This window comes from Anomaloglossus baeobatrachus, chromosome 7, assembly GCF_048569485.1.
Source record: "Anomaloglossus baeobatrachus isolate aAnoBae1 chromosome 7, aAnoBae1.hap1, whole genome shotgun sequence".
In the NCBI taxonomy this organism is placed as follows: domain Eukaryota; kingdom Metazoa; phylum Chordata; class Amphibia; order Anura; family Aromobatidae; genus Anomaloglossus; species Anomaloglossus baeobatrachus.
In genome coordinates, this window is record NC_134359.1 from 59,418,366 (window position 1) to 59,436,617 (window position 18,252).

Sequence of the window (18,252 nt, forward strand, 5' to 3'; positions counted from 1 at the left end):
ATACTTTCATCCTGATGAATGTGAAGGCACCTCTATGTTTAAAAAGCTTGCAAATTGATTTTTTCTGGTTACCCAATACAAAGTATCACTCCTAGTACACTTGTGTCTATTTCAGGCATAAAAGTACCATATTGTTTGGATTATCAGATGCACTTTTACTCCCTAAAATTTGGAGGAAAATGAGGGGTACGTCTTAAAATCTGAATGTAGCTTGACGGGAGGTGGAGAATGGGCGGTTGGGGGTGTGTGGAGCAGGGTGGTACGGGGCGGCTGTGCTGGCTGTGGCGGGTGAGATGCTCTGTCAGCGGGGCTCTGCTGGCTGCGGTGGGCGCTGTGTGGAGCAGGGTGGTAGAGAGGGTGAGATGCTCTGTCAGCGGTGCAATCTTCAAATAATGCCTCAAGGAGTCGGCGCGTGCACAGATAAGATCTCGGATTGTCATTGAGCCAAGAGCTCAATCTGCGCAGGCACTGATTTCGGGCATTATTTCTTTGAAGCCCACACCACCAGCATCCGGGACAGCCTCAGCAGCCGACCCCGAAATGAAAAATGAAGGAATTTTGTAATACAGTACAATAATAAATAATGAATCAAGATATAAATTTAAAAATAAACTATAAACTATAATCCTAATATTTTGTTTCTCCAGCTCCCGCTGTTCCTGGAGTTTTTCCTCTTCCTAAATGTCCTTTACGTCTTGTTAAGATACGAAATTTATCCTAGTATAAACCAGGGGTCAAATAGAAGGAAATCTGAATATATTGTATCCCAAATTCATGCATTTAAGAAAAAAAATAAATAAAAATTATCCCCCTAATTTAGGAGTATAGAAATTAAAAAAAAATGATGACTGTTGTAATATTAACTTTAGGGAGCTTGTATCCAGATACAATAGTATGAGTTATACCCGTGCATAAAGAAGATCCACTTGTTCATTATGTTTCCGGTCCTTTTCCTTTAAAAGCGCCTTGTGCTCCAGCTCTTTCTTCTCAAATTCCGTTTCCCTATAAATAAGAATGAAATAATGTTGAAGTTACAAGAGAACCATAAAAGAAGGGAATTTTGTTTACTTACCGTAAATTCCTTTTCTTCTAGCTCTAATTGGGAGACCCAGACAATTGACAATTGGGGTGTATAGGCTATGCCTCCGGAGGCCGCACAAAGTATTACACTCAAAAGTGTTAAGCCCCTCCCCTTCTGCCTATACACCCCCCGTGCTCCCACGGGCTCCTCAGTTTTGGTGCAAAAGCAAGAAGGAGGAAAAAGAATTATAAACTGGTTTAAAGTAACTTCAATCCGAAGGAATATCGGAGAACTGAAACCATTCAACATGAACAACATGTGTACACAAAAAAACAGGGGCGGGTGCTGGGTCTCCCAATTAGAGCTAGAAGAAAAGGAATTTACGGTAAGTAAACAAAAATTCCCTTCTTCTTTGTCGCTCTATTGGGAGACCCAGACAATTGGGACGTCCAAAAGCAGTCCCTGGGTGGTTAAAATAATACCTCGTAAGAGAGCCGTAAAACGGCCCTTTCCTACAGGTGGGCAACCGCCGCCTGAAGGACTCGTCTACCTAGGCTGGCATCCGCCGAAGCATAGGTATGCACCTGATAGTGTTTCGTGAAAGTGTGCAGGCTCGACCAGGTAGCCGCCTGACACACCTGCTGAGCCGCAGCCTGGTGCCTCAAAGCCCAGGACGCGCCCACGGCTCTGGTAGAATGGGCCCTCAGCCCTGATGGAACCGGAAGCCCAGCCGAACGGTAAGCTTCGATAATTGGCTCCTTGATCCACCGAGCCAGGGTTGATTTGGAAACCTGTGACCCTTTACGCTGGCCAGCGACAAGGACAAAGAGTGCATCCGAGCGGCGCAAGGGCGCCGTACGAGAAATGTAGAGTCTGAGTGCTCTCACCAAATCTAACAAGTGCAAATCCTTTTCACATTGGTGAACTGGATGAGGATAAAAAGAAGGTAAGGAGATATCCTGATTGAGATGAAAGGAGGATACCACCTTAGGGAGAAATTCCGGAACCGGACGTAGAACCACCTTGTCCTGGTGAAACACCAGGAAAGGGGCTTTGCACGACAATGCTGCTAGCTCAGACACTCTCCGAAGAGAAGTGACTGCTACTAGAAAAAACCACTTTCTGAGAAAGTTGTGAGAGGGAGATATCTCTCATTGGCTCGAATGGTGGTTTCTGAAGAACCATCAGAACCCTGTTTAGATCCCAGGGTTCTAACAGCCTCTTGTAAGGTGGAACGATGTGACAAACCCCCTGCAGGAACGTGCGTACCTGTGGAAGCCTGGCTAGGCGCTTCTGGAAAAACACAGAGAGCGCTGAGACTTGTCCCTTAAGGGAGCCGAGCGCCAAACCCTTTTCCAGTCCAGATTGAAAGAAGGACAGAAAAGTGGGCAAGGCAAAAGGCCAGGGAGAAAAAACCCTGAGCAGAGCACCACGACAGGAAAATTTTCCACGTCCTGTGGTAGATCTTGGCGGACGTTGGTTTCCTAGCCTGTCTCATAGTGGCAAAGACGTCTTGAGATAACCCTGAAGACGCTAGGGTCCAGGACTCAATGGCCACACAGTCAGGTTGAGGGCCGCAGAATTCAGATGGAAAAAACGGCCCTCGAGATAGCCAGTCTGTTTGGTCTGGTAGTGTCCACGGTCGGCCGACCGTGAGATGCCACAGATCCGGGTACCACGACCACCTTGGCCAGTCTGGAGCGACGAGGATGGCGCGGCGGCAGTCGGTCCTGATCTTGCGTAACACTCTGGGCAACAGTGCCAGCGGAGGAAACACATAAGGGAGCTGAAACTGCGACCAATCCTGAACTAAGGCGTCTGCCGCCAGAGCTCTGGGATCTTGAGACCGTGCCATGAACATTGGTACCTTGTTGTTGTGCCGGGACGCCATGAGGTCGACGTCCGGCACCCCCCAGCAGCAACAGATCTCCTGAAACACGTCCGGGTGAAGGGACCATTCCCCTGCGTCCATGCCCTGGCAACTGAAATAATCTGCTTCCCAGTTTTCCACGCCTGGGATGTGAACTGCGGATATGGTGGATGCCGTGGCTTCCACCCACATCAAAATCCGCCGGACTTCCTGGAAGGCTTGCCGGCTGCGTGTGTCGCCTTGGTGGTTGAAGTATGTCACCGCTGTGGAATTGTCCGACTGAATTCGGATCTGCTTGCCCTCCAGCCACTGCTGGAACGCTTTCTGGGCAAGATACACTGCCCGTATGTCTAGAACGTTGATCTGAAGCGAGGACTCTTGCTGGGTCCACGTACCCTGAGCCCTGTGGTGGAGAAAAACCGCTCCCCACCCTGACAGACTCTCGTCTGTCGTGACTACTTCCCAGGATGGGGGTAGGAAGGATATCCCCTTCGATAATGAAGTGGGAAGGAGCCACCACCGAAGGGAAGCTTTGGTCGCCTGAGAGAGGGAGACGGTCCTGTCGAGGGACGTCGGCTTCCTGTCCCATTTGCGTAGGATGTCCCATTGAAGGGGACGCAGGTGAAACTGCGCGAAAGGGACTGCCTCCATTGCTGCCACCATCTTCCCCAGGAAGTGCATGAGGCGCCTCAAGGAGTGTGACTGGCCTTGAAGGAGAGATTGTACCCCTTTCTGTAGTGACTACTGCTTGATCAGCGGAAGCTTCACTATCGCTGAGAGGGTATGAAACTCCATGCCAAGATATGTCAGCGATTGGGCCGGTGTCAGATTTGACTTTGTAAAATTGATGATCCACCCGACACCCTGGAGAGTCTCCAGGGAAGCATCGAGGCTGCGTTGGCATGCCTCTTGAGAGGGTGCCTTGATCAGTATCCAAGTACGGGATCACCGAGTGACCCTGAGAGTGGAGGACCGCTACTACAGTAGCCATAACCTTGGTAAAAACCCGTGGGGCTGTTGCCAGGCCGAACGGCAGTGCCACGAACTGCAGGTGTTCGTTCCCTATGGCGAAGCGCAAGAAGCGCTGGTGCTCTGGAGCAATCGGTACGTGGAGATAAGCATCTTTGATATCGATCGACGCAAGGAAATCTCCTTGGGACATTGAGGCGATGACGGAGCGGAGGGATTCCATCCTGAACCGTCTGGTTTTTACATGTTTGTTGAGCAGTTTCAGGTCCAGGACCGGGCGGAAAGACCCGTCCTCCTTTGGGACCACAAACAAGTTGGAGTAAAAACCGTGGCTCAGTTGCTGAAGAGGAACCGGGATCACCACTCCTTCTGCCTTCAGAGTGCGCAGCGCCTGCAGAAGAGCCTCGGCTCGCTAGTGAGGCGGGGATGACCTGAAGAATCGAGTCGGGGGACGAGAGGTGAACTCTATCTTGTAACCGTGAGACAGAATGTCTCTCACCCAGCGGTCTTTTATTTGTGGTAGCCAGGTGTCGCAAAAGCGGGAAAGCCTGCCACCGACCGAGGATGCTACTAGAGGAGGTCGAAAGTCATGAGGAAGCCGCTTTGTTAGCGGCGCCTCCGGTGGCCTTTTAAGGACGTGACTTAGACCGCCATGCATCAGAGTTCCTTTGTACTTTCTGAGACCTTTTGGACGAGGAGAATTGGGACCTGCCCGCGCCCTGAAAGGACCGAAACCTCGACTGCCCTCTCCTCCGTTGGAGTATGTCCTGTTTGGACTGGGGTAAGGATGTATCCTTTCCCTTGGATTGTTTGATGATTTCATCCAGACGCTCGCCAAACAGCCTGTCGCCAGAAATTGGCAAACTGGTTAAGCGCTTTTTGGAAGCAGAATCTGCCTTCCATTCCCGTAGCCACAAGGCCCTGCGGAGTACCACCGAATTGGCGGCCGCGACCGCCGTACGGCTCGCAGAGTCCAGGACAGCAATAATAGCGTAAGACGCAATTGCCGAGGTCTGGGTGGTAATGGATGCCACTTGTGGCGCGGCCGTGCATGTGGCTGCTTCAATTTGTGCTTGACCTGCTGAGATAGCTTGTAGCGCCCATACAGCTGCGAATGCTGGGGCAAAAGAAGCTCCGATAGCTTCATAGATGGATTTCAACCAGAGCTCCATCTGCCTGTCAGTGGCATCCTTGAGCGAGGCCCCCTCGTCCACTGCAAGAATGGATCTAGCCGCCAGTCTGGAGATTGGAGGATCCACTTTGGGACACTGAGTCCAACCTTTAACCACGTCAGGGGGAAAAAGATAACGTGTATCCTTAAGGCGCTTAGAAAAAACGCTTATCTGGACAAGCATGATGATTCTGGACTGCCTCTCTGAAATCAGAGTGGTCTAGAAACATACTCGGTGTAAGAGAAGCTGACTCCTCCGCCGGAGGAGCTGAGGGAGAAATATCCAGCATTTGATCGATGGACGCAATAAGAACGTTCAGTATGGCGTCCCCGTCTGGAGTATTAAGATTGAGAGCACCCTCAGGATCAGAATCCTGATCAGCTGTCTCCGCATTATCACCAGAGATTCCCCCCGCTGAGACCCTGAACAATATGATGTCGAGGGAAATTCTAAGCGAGCCCGCTTAGTCGGTCTGGGGCTGGGGTTTAAGTCAGAACCCTCAGCCTGGGATGTATGAGATACCCCGGGAGGACATTGTTGGTCCAACTGAGGGGGGCCAGGGAACAATGATTCAACAGAGTCCCTTTGCTGAGATACCGGCCTGGACTGCAAGGCTTCTAGTATCTTAGCCATAGTCTCAGAGAGTTTTGCAAACTCCGTCCCCGTCACTAGGACAGTGTCAACAGGTGGCTCCCCCTGGGCCCCTCTTAGCAGAGGCCCTGGCTAAAGAAGTGTCACCGGGGCCGAACATGCACACAATGAGGGTCAATGGAACCTGCCGGCAACTGGGTCGTACAAGCGACGCAGGCAGCATAATAAGCCTGTGCTTTGGCACCCCTGCCTTTTGTGGGCGCCATGCTATTGTTTTCCCTGAGTAACTCACTAGGGTATATAGCCAGAATGAACTGTGCTCATACAGTGTAAAATATATACTAAAAACAAATAATGTATCAGTACACTACAGCACCATGAGGCTAGCACCACAGGTGCTGCTTACCAGCCGCCTAAAGCGGTTATGAGGCCACCAGAGACCGTGTCTGGGTCTCTCAGGATTTGTCCCTCTCTGCAGCGTCGTAGGAGCTGACAGGAAATGGCTGCGGCGTCCTGACGAGAGGAGGGAGCCGTGGGCGTAGCCGAGGTGCTCACACTGTGCACAGTGAGGGGGGTGGAGTATGGAAATCATATTCCAGCCCTCAGTGCTGCTCTTCCGTGCAGCGTCCCGCCCTTCCCCTGCCTGTCAGGGCTGAGGGCGGGAGAAAGGGAAACTAGGCCGCAAGCCAAGCCGGGGACTCGAGTATAAGCGTGGCCGCCGTAAAAGCGCGGCCAACGCCGAAGTCCCCGGCGAACTACAAGTCCCAGCCGCGCCGCAGTTTCCCATGGCAGCGGCGGTTAGCGCGGTAGCCCCTACATATAAACACACTCAGCGACGCTGAGTGTGTAATGGCACAGTTTAACCCGGTCCCCCGGTGCACTAGCACACCCAGCAAAGCTGAGGTGTTGCCGTGCGCGGTCCCCACAGGGATACAGAGTACCTTCACGTAGCAGGGCCATGTCCCTGAACGGTACCCGGCTCCTATCCAGCAGTCTCCACAGGAGTTGTGGATGAAGCACGGTCTCAGTGCCTGGAGACCGATAGGATCCCACTTCACCCAGAGCCCTGAGGGGGATGGGGAAGGAAAGCAGCATGTGGGCTCCAGCCTCCGTACCCGCAATGGATACCTCAACCTTAACAACACCGCCGACAAGAGTGGGGTGAGAAGGGAGCATGCTGGGGGCCCTATATGGGCCCACTTTTCTTCCAACCGACATAGTCAGCAGCTGCTGCTGACTAATCTGTGGAGCTGTGCTGTGCGTGTCTGCCTCCTTCGCACAAAGCAAAAAACTGAGGAGCCCGTGGGAGCACGGGGGGTGTATAGGCAGAAGGGGAGGGGCTTAACACTTTTGAGTGTAATACTTTGTGCGGCCTCCGGAGGCATAGCCTATACACCCCAATTGTCAATTGTCTGGGTCTCCCAATAGAGCGACAAAGAAAAGATATTTTATAAAAGGCAAAGTTGTGTGTGTTGTAGTCTGAAGACGTGTTAACTGTACTCATCAACTGTACATTATCTGGTCCTAGATGCCCATATTACTCTTCAATCTTGGCACGTCCTGATCCTCTCAATGTTATTTCTTTAATTACCGTATTTTTCGGACCATAAGACGCACTTTTTTTCCCCCCAAATGTTGGGGGAAAGTGGGGGGTGCGTCTTATGGTCTGACTATAAGGCTGCGGGGAATGAGGGTGCCGCGGTCATCGGCGGCACGAGCAGGCTGTAACAGCCTGCCGTGACCACGTGGGCCCGCTCATTACATATGCACGCCCATCATCTCTCAGCGAAACCGGCGCTGACAGATGGGCGGGGTGATAGGCGGGGGGGGGGGGTGCGTGCATAATTAGCAGCCGGCCGTGATCACCCCTGGCAACTACAGCCTGGAGTGATCATGTGTGGCTGTATTCACTGCCCCCCGTGCATCATTATCAGCGCGGGGTGCAGTGAATCAGTGTACTCACCCGTCACCGTGTGTGGAGCCGCCCCCCTGCAGCATCGCGTCTTCCTGTCTGTGCCGGCGGTCAGCTGATCTGGACACTAGCGGCGCGCAACGCGATGATGTCATCGCTGTGCGCGCCGCTAGTATCCACCAGAATCGATCAGCTTACCGCCGGCACAGACAGGAAGACGCGATGCTGCAGACACCGGTGACGGCTCCACACAGCGGCGCTGCAGATGAGACAGAGATCGGTGCTTCAGGGAGTGAGGAAGGGTAAGTATAAACGTTTATTTTTTTTTTCCTGTGCCACAGGATACACGCCATTTACCAGGATGGGGGCATTTCATGAGCAGGATGGATGGGGGCATATCATGAGCAGGATGGATGGGGGCATATCATGAGCAGGATGAATGGGGGCATATCATGAGCAGGATGGATGGGGGCATATCATGAGCAGGATGGATGGGGGCATATCATGAGCAGGATGGATGGGGGCATATCATGAGCAGGATGGATGGGGGCATATCATGAGCAGGATGGATGGGGGCATATCATGAGCAGGATGGATGGGGGCATATCATGAGCAGGATGGATGGGGGCATATCATGAGCAGGATGGATGGGGGCATATCATGAGCAGGATGGATGGGGGCATATCATGAGCAGGATGGATGGGGGCATATCATGAGCAGGATGGATGGGGGCATATCATGAGCAGGATGGATGGGGGCATATCATGAGCAGGATGGATGGGGGCATATCATGAGCAGGATGGATGGGGGCATATCATGAGCAGGATGGATGGGGGCATATCTTGAGCAGGATGGATGGGGGCATATCATGAGCAGGATGGATGGGGGCATATCATGAGCAGGATGGATGGGGGCATATCTTGAGCAGGATGGATGGGGGCATATCTTGAGCAGGATGGATGGGGGCATATCATGAGCAGGATGGATGGGGGCATATCTTGAGCAGGATGGATGGGGGCATATCTTGAGCATGATGGATGGGGGCATATCTTGAGCAGGATGGATGGGGGCATATCATGAGCAGGATGGATGGGGGCATATCTTGAGCAGGATGGATGGGGGCATATCATGAGCAGGATGGATGGGGGCATATCATGAGCAGGATGGATGGGGGCATATCATGAGCAGGATGGATGGGGGCATATCATGAGCAGGATGGATGGATGGGGGCATATCATGAGCAGGATGGATGGGGGCATATCATGAGCAGGATGGATGGGGGAATATCATGAGCAGGATGGATGGGGGCATATCTTGAGCAGGATGGATGGGGGCATATCATGAGCAGGATGGATGGGGGCATATCATGAGCAGGATGGATGGGGGCATATCATGAGCAGGATGGATGGGTGTTTATCATGAGCAGGATGGATGGGGGTATATCATGAGCAGGATGGATGGGGGGGTATATTATTAGCAGGATGGGGGGTATATGAGCAGGATCATATACAAGGCAGGAGGATCCTTATCAGAATGGGGTACCTTAGTAGAGAATTTGGGGACATTACCCCCATAACAGTGTCAGCAGCAGATCCTCGCCCCATAACAGTGTGTCATGACCATATTTTTTATTTTCCTATTTTCCTCCTCTAAAACCAGGGTGCGTCTTATGGTCAGGTGCGTCTTATAGTCCGAAAAATACGGTATGTCCACTGTGTGATCTGTGCTTATTTTTATTTATTTTTTGCTGATAAAAAAAAATGTAAATAAATTTTGTCTGTTCCGAGAAATATTTTTTTCCCCGAGTTCTAACTATTTTTGGCTTCAATTTTCACATAAGTTGACCACAAATATTTTGGTCAACTCATGAGTAGTGTTGAGCAAGTAGTTGACTATTGTAGTATATCATAGTAGTTGGCTATGCTGTTCGTGAGTACTGTCCGCTACTCGCATATTTGTTATGAGTAGCGGGCGCAATGTAAGTCAATGGGAAATACTCGATAAGTAGTGAATAACCCGAAAGCTGTACTTTTCGTGTGAGTAGCAAATAGTACGGCTTTCGGGTTACTCGCTAATTAGCGAATTTAAAATTTGAGATTTTTGGCAAAAAATTGCAATTTCTTGAGCCACCCCGCCACTTCACGGCAAATCTCTATTGGGGCAGTCAGTCTATTTAGTGCTAGCTTTTTTGTTTTTTCTTCATTGAATTGGTCGGTGGCTGACCCCCGCCTTGCTATGCACCCCAATTTGGGATGTAGTCCACCTGTCTAGATTTTGGCGGTTGGTGACTGTTCACATTCAGTCATCAGGGCCTGTCCACAGGCTATTTACTTCATGCAGCATTTGCTTGGACCTGTCCCGCCCACAGCCATGATCCAGTCATGGGTACGGGATTGAAATAGACCAGGTGAGTGCTGTAGTGCACATTTAGTGCTAGCTTTTTTGTTTTTTTCTTTATTATTTATGATCTTGTCCATGTAAAAAACAACAGACATATAAATTTGCACATGGTTGTAATAAACAGATGGAAAAAAAAACGGATTTTTGTGTAATCACCGTAAAATAGTTTTCGCTTAGCCATTATTGGGGGACACAGGACCATGGGTGTTATGCTGCTTATCCATAGGAGGACACTAAGTAGATGCAAAGATGTTAGCTCCTCCCGTGCAGTATACACCCCCTGGCCCAGCCAGGCTACTTCAGTTTTAGTACACAAGCAGTAGGAGAACAAGTAACAAAAAAAAAACGTGAGTGAATACTCATAACAAAAAAGTACCGAGACAGAAAAAAGCTAAGGCCCAACAGGGCAAAAGGGAGGGTGCTGTGTCCCCCAATGATGGCTAAGAGAAAATGATTTTACGGTGAGTACACAAAAATCAGTTTTTCTCTGACGCTTTATTGGGGGGACACAGGAGCATGGGACGTCCTAAAGCAGTCCATGGGTGGGTAAACAATAAACGACGCAACCCAAGGACTAGGAACTAGTCCCAGATAGCCAGGAGCGCCTACTGAGATAGGTACTCCACTATCGTTTGCAGAATTTTCCTACCTAGGTTCGTCTCAGCCGAAGCCTGGGTATGGACTCAGTAATGCTTTGAAACAGTATGTAGGCAAGACAAGGTCGCAGTCTTACACCTCTGTTCCACTGAAGCCTGATGCCTAATGGCCCAAGAGGCGCCAACTGCTCGCGTGGAATGAGTCCGCAGCCCACTAGGAATGGGCTTGAGTTGCAAGCGGTAGACCACCTGGATCGCAGAGCGAATCCAGCGAGCCAGCGTTGCCTATGAAGCTGCCTCTCCTTTCTTAGGCCTTTCAAAAATGACGAACAAGGAGTCTATGTTCCTAAAGGGGCTGTCCTGGGTACGTAATCTCAGAGCCCTCACAAGGTCTAGCGAATATAGAACCCTTTCCACCCTATGGACTGGGTGTGGACAAAAGGAAGGCAGAACAATGTCCTCGTTTATATGAAACAGGGAAGTAACCTTCGGAAGAAAATCCAGAAGGGGGCGTAGAACCACCTTGTCCTGATGAAAGATCAGAAAGGGTTCGCGGCAAGAGAGTGCTGCCAGTTCCGAAACTTGTCTGATGGACGTAATCGCCACTAAGAATGTTACCTTCCAGGAGCGAAGAGCAAGAGAAGATTCCTTAAGAGGTTCAAAAGGGGACCTCTGGATACCGTCCAAAACGAGATTGCGGTCCCATGGGTGCAGCGACCGTTTATACAGGGAAACTAGATGGGAAACACCCTTGAGGAAAGTCTTGACTTGCGGAGTGCAAGCTAGGCGGTATTGATAGAATATTGAGAGAGATGAAACCTGCCCCTTAAGGGAGCTGAGGGCCAACCCCTTTTGCAACCTGACTGCAAAAAAAAAAAAAAATAAAAAAAAAAAAAAATCAAGAATTCTAGGGATCGCCAGAGGCATAGGTTGGACATTAGATTCTCTGCACTGGGAAAGGAAAGTTTTCCACGTACGGTGGTAAATACGGGATGAAGGTCGGCTTTCGGGCACTGTACATGGTGGAGATGACCGCAGGAGAGAATCTCGCTCTTGTTAAAGTCCAGGTCTCAATGGCCAGGCCGTCCGCTTCAGGGCTCTGGAGTTCTGATGGGAAATGGGCCCTTGGGTCAGCAAGTCTGGGATGCTTACGAGGCGCCATGAGCAATTGTACTAATTCAGCATACCAGGCACACCTGGGCTAGTCTGGTGCTATTAATATCACCGGGACTCCTTCTGCCCTGATCTTCCTGATTACTCGCGACAGCCGGGGCAGAGGCAAAAAACATGTAAGTTGGACGGAAACGACTTCAGGAGACTAGAGCATCCGCGCCAATGGACTGTGGATCACGTGACCTGGCTAAGAACGCGGTTACCTTTGCGTTCAACCTTGAGGCCATTAGATCCACGTCTGGTGTACTCCAGTGAGTGCAGATGTGTGGGAACACTTCTGGGTGGAGAAACCACTCTCCGGCGGCCAGGCCTTGGCGACTTAGAAGGTCCGCCGCCCAGTTCTCTACTCCTGGTATGTGTAACGCTGAAAAACACGGACCCCCGTCGATTAGGCCCAGGTGAGGATCCTGAGGACCTCGAGATAAGCTGTCTTGCTGCTGGTACCTCCCTGCCGATTGACATAGGCCACAGCTGTTGCATTGTCCAATTGGACCCGAATCAAACAACCTGCTAGCAGAAGGGGGGAATGACCTGAGAGCGAGAAGATCGCGCTGATTTTCAGGATGATTTCTGGAAAGTGAAGACTCCTGGGGTGTCCAACGTCCCGAAGCAGTGTGGAGCCAGTACGCTACTCCCCAAACTAAGAGGCTGGCGTCCGTGGTCAGGAGTAGCCAGTCCACTTGGGGGAGAAAAACTCCTTCTCGATATGGAAGAGGACTGAAGCCACCAGCAAAGCGCATACCTGACTGAAGGTGTCAGGTGAAAAGTTCATCCAAGGAAAGGGGGCTCTTGTCCCACGCAGCTAGAAGTGCAAGCTGCAGTGGGCGGTGGTGTGGCTAAGCGAGCAGCACTGCCTCTATAGCCGCCGCTATCCTACCTAGCACTCTCATACTGAATCGTATGGAGCGAGAGGAGTACGTAGAGGGCAGTGTACCGCTTGTTGTAGAGCGGTCGCCTTGTCTTGAGGGGAAAATATCAAGCCCCGAAGAGTGTCCAGGGACATGCCCAGGGAGGTGACGGATTTTGACGGGACCGGGGATGATTTGACTGGAGTCAGAAGCCGCCCTAAGCGGGATAGGGTGCCCACAGAGATCTGCACGCTGGTTGAGCCCTTGATGAGGAGGTCATCCAAGCAAGCCAGAACAGCCACTCTCCTGGCGTGAAGGGCACTCATGGCGGCCACCATGACCTTAGTTAAGACCCTTGGTGCTGTGGCAGAGCCGAGGGTAGGGCCACAAATGAAAAAAAGAAGTCCTGAACCGCGAAGCGGAGGAACTTTTGGTGAGCTGGAGCAATGGGTATGTGCAGGTACGCGTCCCTGATAGCTAGGGAGGCAAGGAATTCTCCTTCGACCATAAAGGTAATAATGGACCCTAGGAAGTCCATTCTGAATCTCCTTACGTGCACGTTTGCTCAGGTGTTAGAGGTCCAGGATGGGACGAACTGACCCGTCCTTTTTTGGGGACCACGAGAGGTTAGCATAAAAGGCCTTGAACCTCTCGCCGTCCGGAACAGGTACCATCACCCCCGCCGTTTAGAGGGAGTGGATTGCTGAGGAGAAGGCCTTGTGGTGTTTTGGAGCCTTTGGGGGGGTTAGAGAAAAAAGACTGACCAGGTAAATCGGATTCAGAATTCAATGTGGTAACCGGAAGACACAAGGTTTCACACCCATTTGTGGTCTGAGGCGGCGGCCCAGATGGCAGATGGAGGACAACGAGACTCCTCGGTCTTTGTCTAGACTGCCAGGACGAGGTGGACTCGGGGAGGGCTCAGAAGGTCGGGCCCTGCGTGTCTAGTAAAAAACATCCTGGGCTAGAGTTGGGGGAGGGAGGTACTCTTTTCCTCCCGTGGCGTCAGACAAAAAAAAAAAAAAAAAAAAAGAAAAAAAAAAGAGCCTGTCCAGACGATCGGCAAACCATCAGTCTGGAAAAGAGTACTGTGAGAGGCTTCTTAGAGACAGAGTCCGCTCTCCATTATCGGAACCAGAGGGCTTTACGAATGGCTATGGTATTTGAGGCGGCAATAACTGCGCAGGTAGCAGCGCCAAGGGAGGCCTGCATGAGGTACTCTGCAACCGCAGCAATGTCAACTGTTACATCTGTGAGGGTCTGAGAGAAACTGGTAGTCCCGGTGCCTGTGCGACCCACACGGAAGGGGAGAGGGACCCGCGGCCCCGAGGCAGAGCGATCGAGCTGCTCCACTTGTCTGTCTGTCGGGTCCTTGAAGGAGGATTCATCAAGTAAAAGACAGGAGTGGTCCTTCAGGCAGGCGGAAGCCGGGTGAGGGTCCACCGAGGCCGGATCAGCCCAGCCCTTAGAAACAGCTAAGCCAAAGGGGTACCGTGACTCCATGAGTTTACGGATACCGAAGCGGCGTCAAAAAAATTTTTTTTTTTTTTTGAGGTTTCTTCTCCCTTTTAAAGGAGACCACAGGGTCAGTAGTAGTGGATGGGAGATCTTCCACATGCAGAGTTTTGGTTGATTGCTGCAATAAGGGAGTCCATCGCAGCTTAATCGCTCGGGGAGGTTGAAACCAAGGAATCATCCCGGTACAAACATCATTCCCCTTCCTCCGGCTCCTCAGAGACCGCGGAACATGTGGGAGAACCCCCTCTGTGTACCCCAGAGGGAGAACCATGGGGGTCATGCCCTTTTTCTGATGTGCAACCGGTGAAGCAGAGGGCTGATTATTATCAGAAGGACCCTCTATAGAGGTGTCATCAGGCTGCGTTGTGTCCAGGGGCCCCGAGGGGTGTGAGGACCATGTTGCATAGCCAGCACCAGGTTCTGGGAACTGTGCCCATTCCGGGGGACTGGGAGCCGGACTCACAGAAGGAAGAGGTGTTATCATCCCCTAGTAGCTCAGCGTCTTATAGTTGTTGCTGTAGTTGTGCAGGGCATAAAACATGTGACTGCAGCCCCTGGCTGATGAGCCACAAACTCTGATTGTAATGAGGGAGCAATGCTCTGCAGAGCTAATGTGCAAGTGAGGCTATAACTCACCCAGAACCCTGATGACCCCTCCCCCCCCCCCCTCCTCCTGCGTCCCAGTTCTGGGAAGGAGGAAGCCAGCTCTGAGAGACGCCCACAGGCTCTGATCACAACAAGAGGGAGCAATGCTCTGCAGATCCTGTGTGAGGAGGGTTACGCGCGCTTTCTTATCGAGTGTCAGAGGGGACGGGGCTTAGCTCTGACAAGAAGGCATGAGAAAATACAATATAACAAAAAAATGGTGGGAAGGGACTCTCCTTCCCCCCTCCAGTCCTGCACAACAATGGTAGACAGAAAAAAACTCTATAAGTGTACCGCAGCTGTGGCTGCACTGAGTCCTGGGGGCTCTCCCCTCCCCCCGCCACAGGTGGAATGCTATGCAGGAGTCTGCCATCACAGCTCATGTGCATCCACTCAGTGTGACCTTTGCTCCAATTCAGTGTGGAGAGTCTGACGCCTGCTGGCAGAACTTGTATCAACTCAGAGCCTGCCAGAGGGACTGAGGAAGTTTTCATCTGCTCTGGGCTGTGGAAAAAATCGGAAGGATCTCACCTCAACTCCTGTGGAGATGGCAGTCTGATGCCTGATGCCTGCTGCCTGGTCACACTTTGTGCAGAATGTGTATCAACTCAGAGCCTGCAAGAGAAACTGAGGAAGTTTTCATCTGCTCTGGGCTCTGGAAAATCAGTGCCATGAGACCTGTCGTCCAGTGAGTAATAGCGCAGGATCCAGCGTCGCTGGAGGGGTACGAGGAGGCGACACTCCGCGTTCCCGCCTGTTGATGGTTTTGGGAAATCGGTCGCCGAAGGAAACCGTCGCCCTCTAAAAACAAAAAATTCTTGCTGCAGTAGTCTGCAGAGATATGCCTCCTATAGACACTAGGCTAAAACTGAAGTAGCCTGGCTGGGCCAGGGGGTGTATACTGCAGGGGAGGAGCTAACATCTTTGCATCTACTTAGTGTCCTCCTATGGATAAGCAGCATAACACCCATGGTCCTGTGTCCCCCAATGAGGCGTCAGAGAAATTGTCTTTTTCTGGACGTAAAACAGATTGTTTTGTACATGTTGGTGTGAACCCAGCGTTAGTCTGATATCACAGCGCAGCTCCAAGTGAAGAGCTGAGCTCCAATAGCCGGCAGTATGGGAACAGGTATGGCATGATTTTGGGAAGATGGCAGTCAGGTTCTCTAACCCTACTCATAGATCACCATGACTGCTGCTTGCACAGATATAACACAGGCTCCGAGGACCTCAGTCAGTAAATGACTGGTGGAAAAGGAGGAACACAGCCTACCTTATCTGATAATCCTTCAGTAGTTTCTTGGCCTTGGTGTATTTCTTCTCCAGGGTGTCGTACTGCTCCTGTGTTTCCTTCAGGTGTTCATTTACTGTCTTACACAGCGCCTGAGCCTCCAACCAATAGGTCTCCAACTTCTTAATTTTCTCCTTGTTTTCTTCCACAGATTGTTGGTACTTTATTCGGTTGGTTTCCCAGTCCAGCTTCTCATTCTCTGTAGCTTTGATCTATTAAATAAAATATGTCAAATTGCCTGATCTTAATGCCAATAATTAAATATTACACATTTTCTATCTGGACATATTTATATGCTGCACTGCCTATGCCCCGTCCATACTGTGAGATTCCTACTATGTATGCATCTGCTTGATGTCCTCAACTTTGATTTTTTTTACCCATGTGTTGTTTTTTCCATTAAATAAAATATACAGAATATTTATGATATTGAGGATTTATAACACCTTTAGATATAGGCATCTAATTGCATTCTAAGTTTCAGTTTTATATATACCAATCGATTTTGTGTATCCTGGTCTCTTGCCTTTATTTATAGGTGTTGCTGACTCTTTGTCCCGATGTTGTTGGTATTACATGTAGCAGGGGCATACTGTTATTTGGCCACACGATGTGTGTGTCAGCAGGATTTTTCTATGTAATTGGAAAGCTAATCATGTAGGGACAGACCCAGATTCCAGGGATGTATCACTTACTGAACTGTGGGTGCAGTTTTGATAAAATCACTGTTTTCTCTGCTGTTGATGTAGCATTGGTCAGAATGCTAAGCTCTGTATAACCCTGCCCACACCACTGATTGGCAATCCACAGTGTACATAGGAAGCTGCCAATCAATGGAGGCGACAAAGTGATAATTTCCTGCAGATAAATCACTGATTGTAATGAAACTACAGCAAGCTGCTGAGCAAGTGACATCCCTGGAATCAGGGTCTCTTCCCCTACATCATGCTGCTCTCAGACTAAAAAGCAAAAATCTGTTGATAGATTCCCCTTAAGTCTTAGCGCAAACAGACTATATAGTCTTAGTAAGTTATCAACCTTATCACATAGTGGTTTATACAGTTTAAAAAAGCTGATTGTTAGGACAATTTTTTTTTTTCTTTTTTCTTAGCGTTCTGGCACATTTACAGTGGGGAAAAAGTATTTAGTCAGCCACCAAATTATACAACTTCTCCCATTTAAAAAGATGAGGTCGGCCTGTAATTGACATCATAGGTAGATCACAACCATGAGAGACAAAATGAGAAAACAAATCCAGAAAATCACCTTGTCTAATTTGGCAGGATTTTATTTGCAAATTATGGTGAAAAATAAGTATTTGGTCATATATCCTTTGTTGGCAATGACAGAGGTGAAACGTTTTCTGGAAGTCTTCATAAGGTTGGCACACACTGTTGGTGGTATGTTGGCCCATTCCTCCATGCAGATCTCCTCTAGAGCAGTGATGTTTTGGGTCTGTCGCTGAGCAACAGGACTTTCAACTCCCTCCAAAGGTTTTCTATGGGGTTGAGATCTGGAGACTGGCTAGGCCACTCCAGGACCTTCATATGCTTCTCACGAAGCCACTCCTTGATTGCCCTAGCGGTGTGCTTGGGATCATTATATACAATTCCCCCACTGTATATTGGTAAGTATGGATCACCGTGCTTACACATCAGCCATATTCCAGCAGAGTACTTTATTTCATTCCAGGAAATTTTATACGTTTCCCCCTTCATTAAGGGCAGCAGTGTTATGTGACCACTAATCTGACCCCCACTCCTGCTCATCGTCTCAGTTTCTGAGTTCCTGTGAACTACAGAATAACATTTATTGAATCCCCTGGCAGCTTTCTCGTCCCAGCTCTGCCTTTATTTTCTCTCCGCAAGTCCCCCATGTGAAGAACGCTAACAAACAGCCAAGAAGTGTGAGTTCAAAGGTTCTTCCCATCTCAAAGATCCTATCTCAATATGTCATAGGTGTAATAATAATTACCATATTTTTCGACTTATAGGGCGCACTTTTTCTACCAAAAATTTGGGAGGAAAAAAAGAGGGGTATTTCTTATAATGGGAATGTAGCTTACCGAGAGGTGGAGAATGGGTGCGGTCCTGGCTGCGGTGGGGGCTGTGTGGAGCAGGGTGGTGCGGGCTTCAAATAATGCGCCATGGGTCTGTGTGCACACATTGCCTCCAGCCCATTGATCTCCCAGCAGCAGACTTAAGGAAAATGGTTCCCAGAGGTGGCGCATGTGCAGAAGAGATCTC

At 50.1% G+C, this 18,252-nt stretch overlaps 1 protein-coding gene across 4 annotated transcripts in view; it reads right to left on the reverse strand.

Annotated features, from left to right (window-relative positions):
• The window catches only part of LOC142245060 (neurabin-1-like), a 208,833-nt gene that overhangs the window by 107,238 nt on the left and 83,343 nt on the right, over positions 1-18,252 (reverse strand). For all 4 annotated transcript variants that reach the window (XM_075317337.1, XM_075317334.1, XM_075317335.1 and 1 more), the window contains exons 9-10: positions 15,989-16,218; positions 906-1,002 (exon numbers count right to left, since the gene is read on the reverse strand). In XM_075317337.1, the coding sequence (XP_075173452.1) occupies positions 906-1,002; positions 15,989-16,218 (327 nt within the window). The remainder of the gene's footprint in view (positions 1-905; positions 1,003-15,988; positions 16,219-18,252) is intronic.